Source organism: Alosa sapidissima, chromosome 14, assembly GCF_018492685.1.
Source record: "Alosa sapidissima isolate fAloSap1 chromosome 14, fAloSap1.pri, whole genome shotgun sequence".
NCBI lineage: Eukaryota > Metazoa > Chordata > Actinopteri > Clupeiformes > Clupeidae > Alosa > Alosa sapidissima.
The window spans coordinates 17044817-17066574 of NC_055970.1; the positions used below are offsets into that span (position 1 = coordinate 17044817).

Sequence of the window (21758 nt, forward strand, 5' to 3'; positions counted from 1 at the left end):
GTATTTACTAAATACCAGACGGGGAGTGTGATGTTCATGCAAATAGCTCAGCCATCTTGTTTTCACGTTTAGTTTTAAAGGAGCCATGATCGAGGCAGGTTATTTATCGCTCTGAATTGGCTACAGATGATTCCTTTCATTTTGCTATCCTTTCTGAATGCCCAGGAAACCATCATTTGTAAGTAGAAAATATTTTGTTAGCTTAAGGCAGTTAAAAGTGAAATGTCTCAGGCAATGTATTTACCACAATAATACTTTGTTTTAATGGGCTGTATTTACCATTTCAGTTAACAGTAACTACTTGTTAATTGCTCTTTATTTTCTAATAATGTCTCCTAAGATACATTTGTATTGTGTTTCCAAGAACTGCCAAGAACTGTACATTTTTGGTTCCGACTTTTCTTCAGTATTCAGACCTGTTAAGCTATATCTGTCGAGCTGTGAAGCCACTTCAAGGACAAGGACAGAATAGCTGTAGCCTATTTAATACAGGGTTGCTGATAGCCTAAGTATATTAAATAAAAAATATGTTTAACTATCTTTTTTCCCCGAATAAACTTGCTTCCTTTCAAAGCTGGATTTCTCTTTCTTTTATCCTAGTATGATTACAACTCCAAACCGGGGCCTCTAGTCACCCTAGTCTAAGATAATTCACCAAAACATGTTTTTTTGCAACCTTTTCTACTCAGCTATTCCAGGGGTCCCAATTATTGTTGAGGGCCTAACAAAAATAGCACCAATGACAATGCATGTAGGGGAGAGTATAGGTTAATTTTGCTTTTGTCAAAGCCTGTCTAAATTAGTAGGATGCACACAACAGATTGATCTTTTTCCCCAATGTAAGGTTACATTCAAGCCATTCGCAACTACCATACCCAAAATATCAGTCTGTAAACATTTCTTGTTTGACCACAATAATGTCTCTGTTGTCTCTGTGCATCAGTTGCAGTCAACAGTTTTCTTTTCTTTTTTTAATCAATGCCAAGTTAAGGACTGAAGTATTTAGATAGATATTACTCTTAGAATTAAGTGTCACACACAAAATTGCTTTTGAGTTGCAATAAGTTTATTGATAAAGAAAAGGCAAGAGACAAACGTAGAGGGTACTTCATATAGAAACATGATGCTTCAGGGGCTAAAATAGATAAGACAAAATAAACACTTATACTACCTCGTAGTAACACTTTAAAACATTTCCTTTAAAACCGGCTGCACATCACATTTGTAATGCACTAGAAGGATTTCATCTTCTCCTTCTACGCAGTTTTGAGGAGGAAGTGGATTTTCCACCACAGTCTGTGGCATTGCAAGCACACGACTCAATGTAGATGTAGGAGTATAGAACTCTTTTGCCATCAGGGCAGATCAGCTCCACAACTTTCTTCTGCGTAGTCTCCTCCTGACAACAAGAGCAAGAATGCACCAGTCCGTTGGCCTGCGCCGAGTATCTATGAAGAGATGAACGTACACACATAAAGGTGGATGTGGTTTAGAATGTGACCAGTAACTTCATACAAAATATTGAAGTAATTTCACATCGCTTATTGATAAAGTTGATTGATCAGCACACGCATACAATACTTTTTTCTGATTCTAGAGAGTTCTGACTTATGATACTAACATGGATGATGTTCCACAGGAGCCTGCACAGGAGGTGAGCTCTACGTTCTCTGAGGTGGTACAGCCAAGGTAGGTCAGTTTGGTGCTGTTCGTCTGAACATTACAGGTACTGCGCAGGGTACCTGTGGGAAATTAAAAGGTAAGAGGGTTTCATATAGAAGCTACTTGATAAAGATAGAGATATTTTCCAATCACAGCACATGTAAACAGTATTGGTAATTAACATATATTACATTTATCACATTTATTTACATTCATTAATTTAGCTGATGCTTTGTCCAAAGTGACAAAAGTTAAACTCTATAATTTGTCATTGGGGCCTGATAGTACCATCTCATGTAAATATCAATGCATTTTTATCACTGGCCTGTTAAAATGTATACACTAATACATCAAATGAATACATTGAACATCTAATGGCAGCACTTACAGGTCTTGCAGCAGCCATCTGCATCTGTTGTCTCTGTTCCCTGTTACGAAACACAATGTTTATTTCACAATCTAAATGATGATATTTCATGTTGTTCATTGTGGTGTGACTTTAGAGACATTAACAGTAGATGAGAATTGCATCTGCTAAGTTCTTGCAGAATTGCAATACCTCTATTGGTCACAGGAGGGGACTATGAGGTAGATACTTACTGGGACACAGTTGTCTGGGTTGAACGAAGGGCACACCTTGGTGGATTTCACAGCCTCAAGTGATCCATCATGATTTTCGCATTTGTAGGTTATACATTTGTCATAAGTAGGCGACCATGTCTCGTTAACCTGTTATAATGGAAATAATATGTTTACATTTATAAAAAGGATTCAGTCCAGTAGTTTCTTTGAGGTGTCAATATGAATGAAAGGTCAAGGTTCATACTGGGATGCTGTGTGTAGTGTTATCTGGGAGTTTAACCACACAGCTGCTTGGTACGCATGTGCCACAACACTCTCCGGGAACTGGCTGGTATACATGGGTCTGAAAAAAAAAAGAAAATGATATTCACTTAGCTCATCTTTAAAGGAATCTCAAAATACAGGTAATATCCGGTCATTACTCATCACTCATCATGAGCTTTATCGGGTTTTTATGGGTAATGACACCCCCTAAAGGCAACTTATACATAACAGTTGACAATGCCACTGAATAACTGTTATCTAAAATAATAATCTTAACAATCTTAATTTCACTAGTTCACATTCTGGAATTAGACATTATAAAAGCATAATAGAAGTGCATGTTTGGCGAAGTCTCTGGCCAGGGTCCTGAAGTGCTTTGCGGAATCGTGCCGGAGTCGACTGCGCAGGCAGGAGTCGGGCAGGATTCCGCCATACACCCCTTTATTCTTTAACTATGGAAGACGGGAGGCTTAAGGGGAGGTGGTAGGTTGCGAGCGGAGTAACGCCGATGCTGCAACTTCGGCAAGTAGACTGCGAATAAGTAACCTGACTGATTGAAGAAGTTCCGTCACACTCTTCCCGAACTTCCGTTTGTAAACGCCATTATTACATCATTAAATGTCTAATAGTTGTACAAACCTCCGGACAGTTTACAAAGCAGAGAAGAGGATAACATTTGACGGCATGGAGCTGAGTGTTGGGGTCCACTGTTGAGCCACAGGTACAGGACTCACAGGAATTGTTGGTGGGAACAGCTGCACCAGGCTATGAATTGAGTGGACAGAAGAGCGCAATCAAAACGACGTTACCAGATGGCACACACATACTATATCAATGTATTCATGGTCAAGCTGTACAGACAACTGCCTCCTCATTCTTACCTGGTACTCTTTGTTGTCGCGTACACAGACAGCTTTGGGCACTGCACGTGGAAACAAAGGCAATAGACTGCTTACAGTGCTATCTACTATCATAGATATGTTTCTCTTTGGGCACATTTTTTGTTTTGTCAGGCATCCAGTAATGAACTTGCTTTTGACACCATAGCCTTAAAGTTGTAAGCACTCACCACACGTTTGGCTTTGGCAGCAGCCATCAGTCTTGTTGACAATTTCATACCCAGGCTGGTCACAAGTGACAGTGATTGGCGGAGGACATGAGACTGGCTCACATTGGACGCTCAGTGTGTCAGGCTCACATGTGCATTGTTTGCAGTCAGTCTGCCAAGTCTCGTTTACCTACAAACAATTAAAATGTGCTTTAATTACTGTGACTATTACAAGCCAGTGTTTTTATTCAGTACATTTACTTGGAAAAGGTTTCTGGTTCAGTCTTGAAAAAAAAAAACTCATCTTACCTTTTTAGGGTTGCCATCAGGGCCGGTACATTCTTTAGGAAGAATACATAAATTGATTAGAGTTACAGGTACTTAGAATTAGATTGCAAGTTGTTAATCTCATAATATTAATTGTTTTCAGGTTAATCCTCTTTATAATGTATACACTCATATTTAAGACTTACCACAAGAGGTGACACAGACATCAGAGTAAGTGCTGAACAGCGTTGTCCCTACTGGACAGGAGCAACCCTCCTTCATGTCAGTACTGTTACTGCTTATGAGGTCCATGTACTTGATGTTGTAGCTGAGGGGTAAAATAATGCATATGTTACATTCACTGTATTTCAAAAGCAAAACTGGAGTACATGTGTAATGGTGCAAAATAGCTGAAAACTCAAAAAGAAGTCTCTTTACTTGGAGTTGCAGGTTGGCTCCACAGATGGGCCGCAAGCCGTGTACACCTTTGTTGCTGGGCATTTATATGCTACAACAAAGCACAAAACACATTCCAGGTTGTTTACCGGTAATTCAAGACCACAACTTCCTCTAAAGAAATACTGTCCATATCAATGTGATATAAGAGTATTGCTCAAATTGTCCACATGCCAACTAAGTAAATAAATTAGACTTAATACTGTCTACATGATTTGAATAAACAAATTAGAAACTGCTAGAAAATATATGTGCCCTTACCACACTCGCCATTGGTAGAGTCTCTCCAGTCCACACACACTCCAGCTTGGGCACAAGCAGAGGCATATCCCTGTAGACTGGCACAGCCAGATGTTGTTTTGGTACACACATCAGATTTGCAGCCTTCCACATACGCCCCTGAAGGAACCACCTTCCGGCATGCCTCAAATATTCTAATACAGCAAAGACATTGTGTGTGAATGGAGACTCTAGGATATACACTCATTGAACAATTACCATGTTGTCTCAGCTCCATGGACACAGTGAAAATGTCACAGTTTTGGAATAAAATCTCTGCGTGCACATGGAAATAGAGATGATGGAAACATACAAACAAATTCAACAGGTCTATATTATAACATTTAAATAAATTCAATGTAATCTGGTGTTAACTAAACATACCATAGTTTGAGGAAAAACATGTTTCTGTAATCAAAAGCTTATTCCCTCATCAATAGCCTTAAACTGTAATAGTTTCTCCTTCTCGTTTAACTGCTTTTTGATTCAAAGCTGGTACTTACACACTGTTTATGATCTCACAGATGGAGGGCTTGCAAACTGGAGCAGTGGTCTTAGGTGGTAATGTTGGGATAGGGGTTGGGGTTATTTCGCAAGTCTCACCGGGGACTAGCCAGGAGTGAGCTGTCACAGAGCAAGCTGTAACTTGGCCATCAGGTGAACGGCAATCATTCTCTTTTGAGTTATCACAGGTACCTAGAAAGCAATACAGATACAGACTTCTAAGCATGAGTCATGCAGAGTAGCCTACATAAAGCCAAAGCTGTTGGTTTGTATTCAGTAGGTGTCTAAAATACACATATACCACTGCAGTCCATTCCATTTCATCAAAGATAATTATTTAACTATATACTCACCACACTGTCCCTCGGTATTGTTTTTGAAAAGAGAGAAGGGCAGGTCTATGCCAAAGGAGGATCCGGTGTAGGTCACCTGAGCCTCAATCAATGGGATTGCTAGCATAGTCTCCAAGCCTGTGCTTGTGATGATGAAATCTCCATTTTTGAAAGCGGGGTAGACACGCTTTTGGTTAACAATAACCTGTGCATAGTTTAAAGATACAAAGTAAATCCAACAGAAGTATTGTATTGTTGATTAGAGGTATGGCCTTCAAAGAAGTCTTGAACAGATTTCATATTAAGATAAAATACCATCATAAAAGTTTACATTATGTAGTGAATCAACAGGGAGGAATTAATACAACTCTGTAAAGTAATTACCATATTGAGGACTCCATTTGCAGTTAACGTCTGTGTAAGGACAACCTCATAAGATTTGTAATATATTGTCAAGGATTGTGGACAAAATGAGCTGCCACTGCCACAGTCATGGTAGTCTATGACGACCTTGAAGTTGTTGTAGTTAGGTGTGATTTCTTGGACCAAAACATAAGAACAATTTTCCCGAATATCGTAGTCTTGCCCGTCAAATGTCACATAGTGAGAGCCTCCCCATCCATTACAAGAGCCTGTGATAAAGAAAGATATTGAACATCATGGATATTGTATAAGCAGTTATTCATATAGCTATTGCTGTGTAAATTATTCAAAACCTACATTCGCATTCATATGTGGAGCAGCATCCGTTTTCCTCAAATATTTCCACAGGATTTCTGCCATTTTCGCAGTTTGGTTTTACAATTGGTTTGCACTGAACTGATGTATACACAACCTTTCCATTTTCACATGTTGCATTTGTGCAACTATTCATCTGCCAAGATTCACCGTTCTGTTGTCACATTTAAGGGGGGAAATATTATTATTATTAGATATATTTTAATAGTATGTTTAAATTAAAATAAAAATGAAATTTGATATCCACATGATATACTAATGTTATACTCATGTTAAATCTATAATCTGATCATTTTAACTGAGACAATAGAAATGTCTAATACATTCAGCCTTTTTATTTCTCACCTTTCTTGGTGGCACAAGTGTGTTGCAATCTGGCTCAAACGTGGTGGTTGCAGGAGTGGTTGTTGAAGCAGATATTGAGGAGGAATATGTTGTGTAAACAGTTGTTGTTGGGCTTACTGTGGTCCTTACAACAGTGGTGGATGAAATAGTGGTGGGAGATGGAGTAGAGCCACAAGGTTTTGACTCCTTTACCACATTACATGTTCCATTGCAGTAAGCTATGTAGCACCATCCCATTCCATCAGTCACATTGTACACACTGGACCCTTCATAAAGGTAAAACAAATAGACAAATGATACACCTGATGTGTTTTCACGAACTTATTTCAATTATTAAATAATTTAAAATAATTTCACATTTTTAATATAAATATTCTCAAATATTTTTTATAATTACCTGGAAGATAACTGGTTCCATTTACTATGCAGGAACAAGGTCCCGATGTTGTTGGAGGTAATGTTCCGGTGATGTGTGGCAGTGTTTGAGTCAGTGGAGCAATAGATGTCTCCAAAGTTGTTGAGACTGTTGTGAAACCTGTTGTTGTTGTCCCCAAAGTTGTCTCAACTCTTGGTGGTTTAGTAGTTGTTGTGGTTACAGTAGTGGGTGTTGTTGTCAGTGGTTCCGAGGTTGTAGTTGTCTCTTTAATTGTCTCTGTTGTTGTTTGTGGTGTTGTGCCAGTAATGTTAGCGAGAGTCTTTGTAATGGGACCAATCAATGTTGTATATGCTGTGCTGAAAATGGTTGTAGACTCCCCTGTTACCTTTGGTGTTGTCAGTGTTATCACAGGTAAAGTAGCTGTGACTGGCTCAAGGGATGTTTTAACTGTGGTAAATTCTGTTGTAGTCTGTATAGAAGGTGTTGAGGTAACAACTCCATGTGACGCACTGGAGGGTTTTGTTGTTGCACCCGTCACAGGATTAAATGTTGTCGTTGTTGTTTCCACAATTGTTGTTGTAGATGCCGTTGTTGGCTCAGTGGTTTCAACCCTTGGTGGTTTAGTAGATGTGGAAGATTTCTCTGTTGTAGTGTCAGCTTGAACTGTGGTTGTAGGTGCTTTTGTTGTGGTGGTGGCAGTAGTTGGACCAGATGTAATCACAACTGAAGTTGAGGTTTCTGTGCTTTGAACCGGTGTTTCAGTAGAAGTTGATGGTGATCTAGTTGTTGTTGTGTCTACAACAATCTGTGTTGTTGAGGAAGTTGTTGGCAGTGTAGTCTCAACCTTTGGTGGCCTAGTTGATGTAATTCCCTCTGTTGTTGTCTCAAATACAGTTGTTGTCGTTGGCTTGCCTGTTGTTGTGGTAACAACTGTGGGTTTAGATGTTACAACAGGGCCTGAAGTTTGTGTGCTTGGCCCAGCAGTTGCGCTTGATGTTGATAGTTTACCTGTTGTGGTCGTTTCTTCCACAATAATCGTTGTAGATGCTGTTGTTGGCCCAGTAGTCTCAACCCTTGGTGGATTAGTAGATGTTGTGCCAGATTCCTCTGTTGTAGTTTCAGCGTGAGCTGTTGTTGTAGGTGCTTTTGTTGTGGTGGTTGCAGTAGTTGGACCAGATGTAATCACAGCTGAAGTTGAGGTTTCTGTGCTTGAGACACGTGTTTCAGTAGAAGTTGATGGCGACCTAGTTGTTGTTGTGTCTACAACAATCTGTGTTGTTGAGGAAGTTGTTGGCAGTGTAGTCTCAACCTTTGGTGGCCTAGTTGATGTAATTACCTCTGTTGTAGTCTCAAATACAGTTGTTGTCGTTGGCTTGCCTGTTGTTGTAGTAACAACTGTGGGTTTTGATGTTACAACAGGGCCTGAAGTTTGTGTACTTGGCCCAGCAGTTGCGCTTGATGTAGATAGTTTACCTGTTGTGGTCGTTTCTTCCACAATAATCGTTGTAGATGCTGTTGTTGGCCCAGTAGTCTCAACCCTTGGTGGATTAGTAGATGTTGTGCCAGATTCCTCTGTTGTAGTTTCAGCGTGAGCTGTTGTTGTAGGTGCTTTTGTTGTGGTGGTTGCAGTAGTTGGACCAGATGTAATCACAGCTGAAGTTGAGGTTTCTGTGCTTGAGACACGTGTTTCAGTAGAAGTTGATGGCGACCTAGTTGTTGTTGTGTCTACAACAATCTGTGTTGTTGAGGAAGTTGTTGGCAGTGTAGTCTCAACCTTTGGTGGCCTAGTTGATGTAATTCCCTCTGTTGTTGTCTCAAATACAGTTGTTGTCGTTGGCTTGCCTGTTGTTGTGGTAACAACTGTGGGATTTGATGTTACAACAGGGCCTGAAGTTTGTGTGCTTGGCCCAGCAGTTGCGCTTGATGTTGATAGTTTACCTGTTGTGGTGGTTTCTTCCACAATAATCGTTGTAGATGCTGTTGTTGGCCCAGTAGTTTCAACCCTTGGTGGATTAGTAGATGTTGTGGCAGATTCCTCTGTTGTAGTTTCAGCTTGAGCTGTTGTTGTAGGTGCTTTTGTTGTGGTGGTTGCAGTAGTTGGACCAGATGTAATCACAGCTGAAGTTGAGGTTTCTGTGCTTGAGACAGGTGTTTCAGTGGAGGTTGAATGTAATGTCGTAGAAACTTGTGCAGTTTGACTTACTCTCCCTTCTGTTGTCAGCGTTATCACAGGTAAAGTAGCTGTCACTGGTTCAAGAGATGTTTTAACTGTTGTCATCTCTGTGGAGGTTGATGGTGATCTAGTTGTTGAGGAAGTTGTTGGCAGTGTAGTCTCAACCTTTGGTGGCCTAGTTGATGTAATTCCCTCTGTTGTTGTCTCAAATACAGTTGTTGTCGTTGGCTTGCCTGTTGTTGTGGTGACAACGGTGGGTTTTGATGTTACAACAGGGCCTGAAGTTTGTGTGCTTGGCCCAGCAGTTGCGCTTGATGTTGATAGTTTACCTGTTGTGGTCGTTTCTTCCACAATAATCGTTGTAGATGCTGTTGTTGGCCCAGTAGTTTCAACCCTTGGTGGATTAGTAGATGTTGTGGCAGATTCCTCTGTTGTAGTTTCAGCGTGAGCTGTTGTTGTAGGTGCTTTTGTTGTGGTGGTTGCAGTAGTTGGACCAGATGTAATCACAGCAGAAGTTGAGGTTTCTGTACTTGAGACAGGTGTTTCAGTAGAAGTTGGTGGCGACATAGTTGTTGTTGTGTCTACAACAATCTGTGTTGTTGAGGAAGTTGTTGGCAGTGTAGTCTCAACCTTTGGTGGCCTAGTTGATGTAATTCCCTCTGTTGTTGTCTCAAATACAGTTGTTGTCGTTGGCTTGCCTGTTGTTGTGGTAACAACTGTGGGATTTGATGTTACAACAGGGCCTGAAGTTTGTGTGCTTGGCCCAGCCGTTGCGCTTGATGTTGATAGTTTACCTGTTGTGGTGGTTTCTTCCACAATAATCGTTGTAGATGCTGTTGTTGGCCCAGTAGTTTCAACCCTTGGTGGATTAGTAGATGTTGTGGCAGATTCCTCTGTTGTAGTTTCAGCTTGAGCTGTGTTTGTAGGTGCTTTTGTTGTGGTGGTGGCAGTAGTTGGACCAGATGTAATCACAGCGGAAGTTGAGGTTTCTGTGCTTAAGACAGGTGTTTCAGCAGAAGTTGATGGCGACCTAGTTGTTGTTGTGTCTACAACAATCTGTGTTGTTGAGGAAGTTGTTGGTAGTGTAGTCTCAACCTTTGGTGGCCTAGTTGATGTAATTCCCTCTGTTGTTGTCTCAAATACAGTTGTTGTGATTGGCTTGACTGTTGTTGTAGTAACAACTGTGGGTTTTGATGTTACAACAGGGCCTGAAGTTTGTGTACTTGGCCCAGCAGTTGCGCTTGATGTAGATAGTTTACCTGTTGTGGTGGTTTCTTCCACAATAATCGTTGTAGATGCTGTTGTTGGCCCAGTAGTTTCAACCCTTGGTGGATTAGTAGATGTTGTGGCAGGTTCCTCTGTTGTAGTTTCAGCTTGAGCTGTGTTTGTAGGTGCTTTTGTTGTGGTGGTGGCAGTAGTTGGACCAGATGTAATCACAGCGGAAGTTGAGGTTTCTGTGCTTAAGACAGGTGTTTCAGTAGAAGTTGATGGCGACCTAGTTGTTGTTGTGTCTACAACAATCTGTGTTGTTGAGGAAGTTGTTGGCAGTGTAGTCTCAACCTTTGGTGGCCTAGTTGATGTAATTCCCTCTGTTGTTGTCTCAAATACAGTTGTTGTTGTTGGCTTGCCTGTTGTTGTGGTAACAACTGTGGGTTTTGATGTTACAACGGGGCCTGAAGTTTGTGTGCTTGGCCCAGCAGTTGCGCTTGATGTTGATAGTTTACCTGTTGTGGTCGTTTCTTCCACAATAATCGTTGTAGATGCTGTTGTTGGCCCAGTAGTTTCAACCCTTGGTGGATTAGTAGATGTTTTGGCAGATTCCTCTGTTGTAGTTTCAGCTTGAGCTGTTGTTGTAGGTGCTTTTGTTGTGGTGGTTGCAGTAGTTGGACCAGATGTAATCACAGCTGAAGTTGAGGTTTCTGTGCTTGAGACAGGTGTTTCAGTGGAGGTTGAATGTAATGTCGTAGAAACTTGTGCAGTTTGACTTACTCTCCCTTCTGTTGTCAGCGTTATCACAGGTAAAGTAGCTGTCACTGGTTCAAGAGATGTTTTAACTGTTGTCATCTCTGTGGAGGTTGATGGTGATCTAGTTGTTGAGGAAGTTGTTGGCAGTGTAGTCTCAACCTTTGGTGGCCTAGTTGATGTAATTCCCTCTGTTGTTGTCTCAAATACAGTTGTTGTCGTTGGCTTGCCTGTTGTTGTGGTGACAACGGTGGGTTTTGATGTTACAACAGGGCCTGAAGTTTGTGTGCTTGGCCCAGCAGTTGCGCTTGATGTTGATAGTTTACCTGTTGTGGTCGTTTCTTCCACAATAATCGTTGTAGATGCTGTTGTTGGCCCAGTAGTTTCAACCCTTGGTGGATTAGTAGATGTTGTGGCAGATTCCTCTGTTGTAGTTTCAGCGTGAGCTGTTGTTGTAGGTGCTTTTGTTGTGGTGGTTGCAGTAGTTGGACCAGATGTAATCACAGCAGAAGTTGAGGTTTCTGTACTTGAGACAGGTGTTTCAGTAGAAGTTGGTGGCGACATAGTTGTTGTTGTGTCTACAACAATCTGTGTTGTTGAGGAAGTTGTTGGCAGTGTAGTCTCAACCTTTGGTGGCCTAGTTGATGTAATTCCCTCTGTTGTTGTCTCAAATACAGTTGTTGTCGTTGGCTTGCCTGTTGTTGTGGTAACAACTGTGGGTTTTGATGTTACAACAGGGCCTGAAGTTTGTGTGCTTGGCCCAGCAGTTGCGCTTGATGTTGATAGTTTACCTGTTGTGGTGGTTTCTTCCACAATAATCGTTGTAGATGCTGTTGTTGGCCCAGTAGTTTCAACCCTTGGTGGATTAGTAGATGTTGTGGCAGATTCCTCTGTTGTAGTTTCAGCTTGAGCTGTGTTTGTAGGTGCTTTTGTTGTGGTGGTGGCAGTAGTTGGACCAGATGTAATCACAGCGGAAGTTGAGGTTTCTGTGCTTAAGACAGGTGTTTCAGCAGAAGTTGATGGCGACCTAGTTGTTGTTGTGTCAACAACAATCTGTGTTGTTGAGGAAGTTGTTGGCAGTGTAGTCTCAACCTTTGGTGGCCTAGTTGATGTAATTCCCTCTGTTGTTGTCTCAAATACAGTTGTTGTCGTTGGCTTGCCTGTTGTTGTGGTAACAACTGTGGGTTTTGATGTTACAACAGGGCCTGAAGTTTGTGTGCTTGGCCCAGCAGTTGCGCTTGATGTTGATAGTTTACCTGTTGTGGTCGTTTCTTCCACAATAATCGTTGTAGATGCTGTTGTTGGCCCAGTAGTTTCAACCCTTGGTGGATTAGTAGATGTTGTGGCAGATTCCGCTGTTGTAGTTTCAGCTTGAGCTGTTGTTGTAGGTGCTTTTGTTGTGGTGGTGGCAGTAGTTGGACCAGATGTAATCACAGCGGAAGTTGAGGTTTCTGTGCCTGAGACAGGTGTTTCAGTAGAAGTTGATGGTGACCTAGTTGTTGTTGTGTCAACAACAATCTGTGTTGTTGAGGAAGTTGTTGGCAGTGTAGTCTCAACCTTTGGTGGCCTAGTTGATGTAATTCCCTCTGTTGTTGTCTCAAATACAGTTGTTGTCGTTGGCTTGCCTGTTGTTGTGGTAACAACTGTGGGTTTTGATGTTACAACAGGGCCTGAAGTTTGTGTGCTTGGCCCAGCAGTTGCGCTTGATGTTGATAGTTTACCTGTTGTGGTCGTTTCTTCCACAATAATCGTTGTAGATGCTGTTGTTGGCCCAGTAGTTTCAACCCTTGGTGGATTAGTAGATGTTGTGGCAGATTCCGCTGTTGTAGTTTCAGCTTGAGCTGTTGTTGTAGGTGCTTTTGTTGTGGTGGTGGCAGTAGTTGGACCAGATGTAATCACAGCGGAAGTTGAGGTTTCTGTGCTTGAGACAGGTGTTTCAGTAGAAGTTGATGGCGACCTAGTTGTTGTTGTGTCAACAACAATCTGTGTTGTTGAGGAAGTTGTTGGCAGTGTAGTCTCAACCTTTGGTGGCCTAGTTGATGTAATTCCCTCTGTTGTTGTCTCAAATACAGTTGTTGTCGTTGGCTTGCCTGTTGTTGTGGTAACAACTGTGGGATTTGATGTTACAACAGGGCCTGAAGTTTGTGTGCTTGGCCCAGCTGTTGCGCTTGATGTTGATAGTTTACCTGTTGTGGTGGTTTCTTCCACAATAATCGTTGTAGATGCTGTTGTTGGCCCAGTAGTTTCAACCCTTGGTGGATTAGTAGATGTTGTGGCAGATTCCGCTGTTGTAGTTTCAGCTTGAGCTGTGTTTGTAGGTGCTTTTGTTGTGGTGGTGGCAGTAGTTGGACCAGATGTAATCACAGCGGAAGTTGAGGTTTCTGTGCTTGAGACAGGTGTTTCAGCAGAAGTTGATGGCGACCTAGTTGTTGTTGTGTCAACAACAATCTGTGTTGTTGAGGAAGTTGTTGGCAGTGTAGTCTCAACCTTTGGTGGCCTAGTTGATGTAATTCCCTCTGTTGTTGTCTCAAATACAGTTGTTGTCGTTGGCTTGCCTGTTGTTGTGGTAACAACTGTGGGTTTTGATGTTACAACAGGGCCTGAAGTTTGTGTGCTTGGCCCAGCAGTTGCGCTTGATGTTGATAGTTTACCTGTTGTGGTGGTTTCTTCCACAATAATCGTTGTAGATGCTGTTGTTGGCCCAGTAGTTTCAACCCTTGGTGGATTAGTAGATGTTGTGGCAGATTCCTCTGTTGTAGTTTCAGCTTGAGCTGTGTTTGTAGGTGCTTTTGTTGTGGTGGTGGCAGTAGTTGGACCAGATGTAATCACAGCGGAAGTTGAGGTTTCTGTGCTTGAGAAAGGTGTTTCAGCAGAAGTTGATGGCGACCTAGTTGTTGTTGTGTCAACAACAATCTGTGTTGTTGAGGAAGTTGTTGGCAGTGTAGTCTCAACCTTTGGTGGCCTAGTTGATGTAATTCCCTCTGTTGTTGTCTCAAATACAGTTGTTGTTGTTGGCTTGCCTGTTGTTGTGGTAACAACTGTGGGTTTTGATGTTACAACAGGGCCTGAAGTTTGTGTGCTTGGCCCAGCAGTTGCGCTTGATGTTGATAGTTTACCTGTTGTGGTCGTTTCTTCCACAATAATCGTTGTAGATGCTGTTGTTGGCCCAGTAGTTTCAACCCTTGGTGGATTAGTAGATGTTGTGGCAGATTCCGCTGTTGTAGTTTCAGCTTGAGCTGTTGTTGTAGGTGCTTTTGTTGTGGTGGTGGCAGTAGTTGGACCAGATGTAATCACAGCGGAAGTTGAGGTTTCTGTGCTTGAGACAGGTGTTTCAGTAGAAGTTGATGGCGACCTAGTTGTTGTTGTGTCAACAACAATCTGTGTTGTTGAGGAAGTTGTTGGAAGTGTAGTCTCAACCTTTGGTGGCCTAGTTGATGTAATTCCCTCTGTTGTTGTCTCAAATACAGTTGTTGTCGTTGGCTTGCCTGTTGTTGTGGTAACAACTGTGGGTTTTGATGTTACAACGGGGCCTGAAGTTTGTGTGCTTGGCCCAGCAGTTGCGCTTGATGTTGATAGTTTACCTGTTGTGGTCGTTTCTTCCACAATAATCGTTGTAGATGCTGTTGTTGGCCCAGTAGTTTCAACCCTTGGTGGATTAGTAGATGTTGTGACAGATTCCTCTGTTGTAGTTTCAGCTTGAGCTGTTGTTGTAGGTGCTTTTGTTGTGGTGGTTGCAGTAGTTGGACCAGATGTAATCACAGATGAAGTTGAGGTTTCTGTGCTTGAGACAGGTTTTTCAGTGGAGGTTGAATGTAATGTCGTAGAAACTTGTCCAGTTTGACTTACTCTCCCTTCTGTTGTCAGCGTTATCACAGGTAAAGTAGCTGTCACTGGTTCAAGAGATGTTTTAACTGTTGTCATCTCTGTGGAGGTTGATGGTGATCTAGTTGTTGAGGAAGTTGTTGGCAGTGTAGTCTCAACCTTTGGTGGCCTAGTTGATGTAATTCCCTCTGTTGTTGTCTCAAATACAGTTGTTGTCGTTGACTTGCCTGTTGTTGTGGTGACAACGGTGGGTTTTGATGTTACAACAGGGCCTGAAGTTTGTGTGCTTGGCCCAGCAGTTGCGCTTGATGTTGATAGTTTACCTGTTGTGGTCGTTTCTTCCACAATAATCGTTGTAGATGCTGTTGTTGGCCCAGTAGTTTCAACCCTTGGTGGATTAGTAGATGTTGTGGCAGATTCCTCTGTTGTAGTTTCAGCGTGAGCTGTTGTTGTAGGTGCTTTTGTTGTGGTGGTTGCAGTAGTTGGACCAGATGTAATCACAGCAGAAGTTGAGGTTTCTGTACTTGAGACAGGTGTTTCAGTAGAAGTTGGTGGCGACATAGTTGTTGTTGTGTCTACAACAATCTGTGTTGTTGAGGAAGTTGTTGGCAGTGTAGTCTCAACCTTTGGTGGCCTAGTTGATGTAATTCCCTCTGTTGTTGTCTCAAATACAGTTGTTGTCGTTGGCTTGCCTGTTGTTGTGGTAACAACTGTGGGTTTTGATGTTACAACAGGGCCTGAAGTTTGTGTGCTTGGCCCAGCAGTTGCGCTTGATGTTGATAGTTTACCTGTTGTGGTGGTTTCTTCCACAATAATCGTTGTAGATGCTGTTGTTGGCCCAGTAGTTTCAACCCTTGGTGGATTAGTAGATGTTGTGGCAGATTCCTCTGTTGTAGTTTCAGCTTGAGCTGTGTTTGTAGGTGCTTTTGTTGTGGTGGTGGCAGTAGTTGGACCAGATGTAATCACAGCGGAAGTTGAGGTTTCTGTGCTTAAGACAGGTGTTTCAGCAGAAGTTGATGGCGACCTAGTTGTTGTTCTGTCAACAACAATCTGTGTTGTTGAGGAAGTTGTTGGCAGTGTAGTCTCAACCTTTGGTGGCCTAGTTGATGTAATTCCCTCTGTTGTTGTCTCAAATACAGTTGTTGTCGTTGGCTTGCCTGTTGTTGTGGTAACAACTGTGGGTTTTGATGTTACAACAGGGCCTGAAGTTTGTGTGCTTGGCCCAGCAGTTGCGCTTGATGTTGATAGTTTACCTGTTGTGGTGGTTTCTTCCACAATAATCGTTGTAGATGCTGTTGTTGGCCCAGTAGTTTCAACCCTTGGTGGATTAGTAGATGTTGTGGCAGATTCCTCTGTTGTAGTTTCAGCTTGAGCTGTGTTTGTAGGTGCTTTTGTTGTGGTGGTGGCAGTAGTTGGACCAGATGTAATCACAGCGGAAGTTGAGGTTTCTGTGCTTGAGACAGGTGTTTCAGCAGAAGTTGATGGCGACCTAGTTGTTGTTGTGTCAACAACAATCTGTGTTGTTGAGGAAGTTGTTGGCAGTGTAGTCTCAACCTTTGGTGGCCTAGTTGATGTAATTCCCTCTGTTGTTGTCTCAAATACAGTTGTTGTCGTTGGCTTGCCTGTTGTTGTGGTAACAACTGTGGGTTTTGATGTTACAACAGGGCCTGAAGTTTGTGTGCTTGGCCCAGCAGTTGCGCTTGATGTTGATAGTTTACCTGTTGTGGTGGTTTCTTCCACAATAATCGTTGTAGATGCTGTTGTTGGCCCAGTAGTTTCAACCCTTGGTGGATTAGTAGATGTTGTGGCAGATTCCGCTGTTGTAGTTTCAGCTTGAGCTGTTGTTGTAGGTGCTTTTGTTGTGGTGGTGGCAGTAGTTGGACCAGATGTAATCACAGCGGAAGTTGAGGTTTCTGTGCTTGAGACAGGTGTTTCAGTAGAAGTTGATGGCGACCTAGTTGTTGTTGTGTCAACAACAATCTGTGTTGTTGAGGAAGTTGTTGGAAGTGTAGTCTCAACCTTTGGTGGCCTAGTTGATGTAATTCCCTCTGTTGTTGTCTCAAATACAGTTGTTGTCGTTGGCTTGCCTGTTGTTGTGGTAACAACTGTGGGATTTGATGTTACAACAGGGCCTGAAGTTTGTGTGCTTGGCCCAGCTGTTGCGCTTGATGTTGATAGTTTACCTGTTGTGGTGGTTTCTTCCACAATAATCGTTGTAGATGCTGTTGTTGGCCCAGTAGTTTCAACCCTTGGTGGATTAGTAGATGTTGTGGCAGATTCCGCTGTTGTAGTTTCAGCTTGAGCTGTGTTTGTAGGTGCTTTTGTTGTGGTGGTGGCAGTAGTTGGACCAGATGTAATCACAGCGGAAGTTGAGGTTTCTGTGCTTGAGACAGGTGTTTCAGCAGAAGTTGATGGCGACCTAGTTGTTGTTGTGTCAACAACAATCTGTGTTGTTGAGGAAGTTGTTGGCAGTGTAGTCTCAACCTTTGGTGGCCTAGTTGATGTAATTCCCTCTGTTGTTGTCTCAAATACAGTTGTTGTCGTTGGCTTGCCTGTTGTTGTGGTAACAACTGTGGGTTTTGATGTTACAACGGGGCCTGAAGTTTGTGTGCTTGGCCCAGCAGTTGCGCTTGATGTTGATAGTTTACCTGTTGTGGTGGTTTCTTCCACAATAATCGTTGTAGATGCTGTTGTTGGCCCAGTAGTTTCAACCCTTGGTGGATTAGTAGATGTTGTGGCAGATTCCTCTGTTGTAGTTTCATCTTGAGCTGTGTTTGTAGGTGCTTTTGTTGTGGTGGTGGCAGTAGTTGGACCAGATGTAATCACAGCGGAAGTTGAGGTTTCTGTGCTTGAGACAGGTGTTTCAGTAGAAGTTGATGGCGACCTAGTTGTTGTTGTGTCAACAACAATCTGTGTTGTTGAGGAAGTTGTTGGAAGTGTAGTCTCAACCTTTGGTGGCCTAGTTGATGTAATTCCCTCTGTTGTTGTCTCAAATACAGTTGTTGTCGTTGGCTTGCCTGTTGTTGTGGTAACAACTGTGGGATTTGATGTTACAACAGGGCCTGAAGTTTGTGTGCTTGGCCCAGCTGTTGCGCTTGATGTTGATAGTTTACCTGTTGTGGTGGTTTCTTCCACAATAATCGTTGTAGATGCTGTTGTTGGCCCAGTAGTTTCAACCCTTGGTGGATTAGTAGTTGTTGTGGCAGATTCCGCTGTTGTAGTTTCAGCTTGAGCTGTGTTTGTAGGTGCTTTTGTTGTGGTGGTGGCAGTAGTTGGACCAGATGTAATCACAGCGGAAGTTGAGGTTTCTGTGCTTGAGACAGGTGTTTCAGCAGAAGTTGATGGCGACCTAGTTGTTGTTGTGTCAACAACAATCTGTGTTGTTGAGGAAGTTGTTGGCAGTGTAGTCTCAACCTTTGGTGGCCTAGTTGATGTAATTCCCTCTGTTGTTGTCTCAAATACAGTTGTTGTCGTTGGCTTGCCTGTTGTTGTGGTAACAACTGTGGGTTTTGATGTTACAACAGGGCCTGAAGTTTGTGTGCTTGGCCCAGCAGTTGCGCTTGATGTTGATAGTTTACCTGTTGTGGTGGTTTCTTCCACAATAATCGTTGTAGATGCTGTTGTTGGCCCAGTAGTTTCAACCCTTGGTGGATTAGTAGATGTTGTGGCAGATTCCTCTGTTGTAGTTTCAGCTTGAGCTGTGTTTGTAGGTGCTTTTGTTGTGGTGGTGGCAGTAGTTGGACCAGATGTAATCACAGCGGAAGTTGAGGTTTCTGTGCTTGAGACAGGTGTTTCAGCAGAAGTTGATGGCGACCTAGTTGTTGTTGTGTCAACAACAATCTGTGTTGTTGAGGAAGTTGTTGGCAGTGTAGTCTCAACCTTTGGTGGCCTAGTTGATGTAATTCCCTCTGTTGTTGTCTCAAATACAGTTGTTGTCGTTGGCTTGCCTGTTGTTGTGGTAACAACTGTGGGATTTGATGTTACAACAGGGCCTGAAGTTTGTGTGCTTGGCCCAGCAGTTGCGCTTGATGTTGATAGTTTACCTGTTGTGGTGGTTTCTTCCACAATAATCGTTGTAGATGCTGTTGTTGGCCCAGTAGTTTCAACCCTTGGTGGATTAGTAGATGTTGTGGCAGATTCCTCTGTTGTAGTTTCAGCTTGAGCTGTGTTTGTAGGTGCTTTTGTTGTGGTGGTGGCAGTAGTTGGACCAGATGTAATCACAGCGGAAGTTGAGGTTTCTGTGCTTGAGACAGGTGTTTCAGCAGAAGTTGATGGCGACCTAGTTGTTGTTGTGTCAACAACAATCTGTGTTGTTGAGGAAGTTGTTGGCAGTGTAGTCTCAACCTTTGGTGGCCTAGTTGATGTAATTCCCTCTGTTGTTGTCTCAAATACAGTTGTTGTCGTTGGCTTGCCTGTTGTTGTGGTAACAACTGTGGGATTTGATGTTACAACAGGGCCTGAAGTTTGTGTGCTTGGCCCAGCAGTTGCGCTTGATGTTGATAGTTTACCTGTTGTGGTGGTTTCTTCCACAATAATCGTTGTAGATGCTGTTGTTGGCCCAGTAGTTTCAACCCTTGGTGGATTAGTAGTTGTTGTGGCAGATTCCGCTGTTGTAGTTTCAGCTTGAGCTGTGTTTGTAGGTGCTTTTGTTGTGGTGGTGGCAGTAGTTGGACCAGATGTAATCACAGCGGAAGTTGAGGTTTCTGTGCTTGAGACAGGTGTTTCAGCAGAAGTTGATGGCGACCTAGTTGTTGTTGTGTCAACAACAATCTGTGTTGTTGAGGAAGTTGTTGGCAGTGTAGTCTCAACCTTTGGTGGCCTAGTTGATGTAATTCCCTCTGTTGTTGTCTCAAATACAGTTGTTGTCGTTGGCTTGCCTGTTGTTGTGGTAACAACTGTGGGTTTTGATGTTACAACAGGGCCTGAAGTTTGTGTGCTTGGCCCAGCAGTTGCGCTTGATGTTGATAGTTTACCTGTTGTGGTGGTTTCTTCCACAATAATCGTTGTAGATGCTGTTGTTGGCCCAGTAGTTTCAACCCTTGGTGGATTAGTAGATGTTGTGGCAGATTCCTCTGTTGTAGTTTCAGCTTGAGCTGTGTTTGTAGGTGCTTTTGTTGTGGTGGTGGCAGTAGTTGGACCAGATGTAATCACAGCGGAAGTTGAGGTTTCTGTGCTTGAGACAGGTGTTTCAGCAGAAGTTGATGGCGACCTAGTTGTTGTTGTGTCAACAACAATCTGTGTTGTTGAGGAAGTTGTTGGCAGTGTAGTCTCAACCTTTGGTGGCCTAGTTGATGTAATTCCCTCTGTTGTTGTCTCAAATACAGTTGTTGTCGTTGGCTTGCCTGTTGTTGTGGTAACAACTGTGGGATTTGATGTTACAACAGGGCCTGAAGTTTGTGTGCTTGGCCCAGCAGTTGCGCTTGATGTTGATAGTTTACCTGTTGTGGTGGTTTCTTCCACAATAATCGTTGTAGATGCTGTTGTTGGCCCAGTAGTTTCAACCCTTGGTGGATTAGTAGATGTTGTGGCAGATTCCTCTGTTGTAGTTTCAGCTTGAGCTGTGTTTGTAGGTGCTTTTGTTGTGGTGGTGGCAGTAGTTGGACCAGATGTAATCACAGCGGAAGTTGAGGTTTCTGTGCTTGAGACAGGTGTTTCAGCAGAAGTTGATGGCGACCTAGTTGTTGTTGTGTCAACAACAATCTGTGTTGTTGAGGAAGTTGTTGGCAGTGTAGTCTCAACCTTTGGTGGCCTAGTTGATGTAATTCCCTCTGTTGTTGTCTCAAATACAGTTGTTGTCGTTGGCTTGCCTGTTGTTGTGGTAACAACTGTGGGATTTGATGTTACAACAGGGCCTGAAGTTTGTGTGCTTGGCCCAGCAGTTGCGCTTGATGTTGATAGTTTACCTGTTGTGGTGGTTTCTTCCACAATAATCGTTGTAGATGCTGTTGTTGGCCCAGTAGTTTCAACCCTTGGTGGATTAGTAGATGTTGTGGCAGATTCCTCTGTTGTAGTTTCAGCTTGAGCTGTGTTTGTAGGTGCTTTTGTTGTGGTGGTGGCAGTAGTTGGACCAGATGTAATCACAGCGGAAGTTGAGGTTTCTGTGCTTGAGACAGGTGTTTCAGCAGAAGTTGATGGCGACCTAGTTGTTGTTGTGTCAACAACAATCTGTGTTGTTGAGGAAGTTGTTGGCAGTGTAGTCTCAACCTTTGGTGGCCTAGTTGATGTAATTCCCTCTGTTGTTGTCTCAAATACAGTTGTTGTCGTTGGCTTGCCTGTTGTTGTGGTAACAACTGTGGGATTTGATGTTACAACAGGGCCTGAAGTTTGTGTGCTTGGCCCAGCAGTTGCGCTTGATGTTGATAGTTTACCTGTTGTGGTGGTTTCTTCCACAATAATCGTTGTAGATGCTGTTGTTGGCCCAGTAGTTTCAACCCTTGGTGGATTAGTAGATGTTGTGGCAGATTCCTCTGTTGTAGTTTCAGCTTGAGCTGTTGTTGTAGGTGCTTTTGTTGTGGTGGTTGCAGTAGTTGGACCAGATGTAATCACAGCTGAAGTTGAGGTTTCTGTGCTTGAGACAGGTGTTTCAGTGGAGGTTGAATGTAATGTCGTAGAAACTTGTGCAGTTTGACTTACTCTCCCTTCTGTTGTCAGCGTTATCACAGGTAAAGTAGCTGTCACTGGTTCAAGAGATGTTTTAACTGTTGTCATCTCTGTGGAGGTTGATGGTGATCTAGTTGTTGAGGAAGTTGTTGGCAGTGTAGTCTCAACCTTTGGTGGCCTTGTTGATGTGATTTCCTCTGTTGTCTCAAATACAGTTGTTGTGGTTGGCTTGGCTGTTGTTGTTGTAACAGTTGTAGGTTTTGATGTTACAATAGGGCCTGAAGTATGTGTACTTGACCCAGCAGTTGCACTTGATGTTGATCGTGTACCTGTTGTTGTCGTCTGTTC

General features: G+C 42.8%; 2 protein-coding genes across 2 annotated transcripts; both read right to left on the reverse strand.

Annotated features, from left to right (window-relative positions):
- Nucleotides 1–1070: 1070 nt before the first annotated feature.
- LOC121681171 (mucin-2-like) lies at nucleotides 1071–13123 on the reverse strand. The gene is made up of 18 exons (XM_042060750.1): nucleotides 6875–13123; nucleotides 6478–6743; nucleotides 6115–6286; nucleotides 5779–6026; nucleotides 5416–5599; nucleotides 5062–5254; nucleotides 4541–4713; nucleotides 4262–4331; nucleotides 4030–4151; nucleotides 3866–3897; nucleotides 3578–3746; nucleotides 3390–3430; nucleotides 3148–3273; nucleotides 2489–2587; nucleotides 2263–2391; nucleotides 2051–2090; nucleotides 1622–1742; nucleotides 1071–1448 (listed from the first exon to the last, which is right to left on the reverse strand). Exons 1-18 carry the CDS (start codon nucleotides 11550–11552, stop codon nucleotides 1244–1246), a joined length of 7068 nt encoding a protein of 2355 aa, XP_041916684.1. The 5' UTR covers nucleotides 11553–13123; the 3' UTR covers nucleotides 1071–1243.
- Nucleotides 12355–21726, reverse strand: LOC121682483 (mucin-2-like). Its single transcript, XM_042062641.1, has 3 exons — nucleotides 17459–21726; nucleotides 13144–16915; nucleotides 12355–12445 (listed from the first exon to the last, which is right to left on the reverse strand). The coding sequence occupies exons 1-3, from the start codon at nucleotides 21516–21518 to the stop codon at nucleotides 12355–12357; spliced, it is 7923 nt and encodes a 2640-aa protein (XP_041918575.1). The 5' UTR covers nucleotides 21519–21726.
- Between the last annotated feature and the right edge of the window lie 32 nt (nucleotides 21727–21758).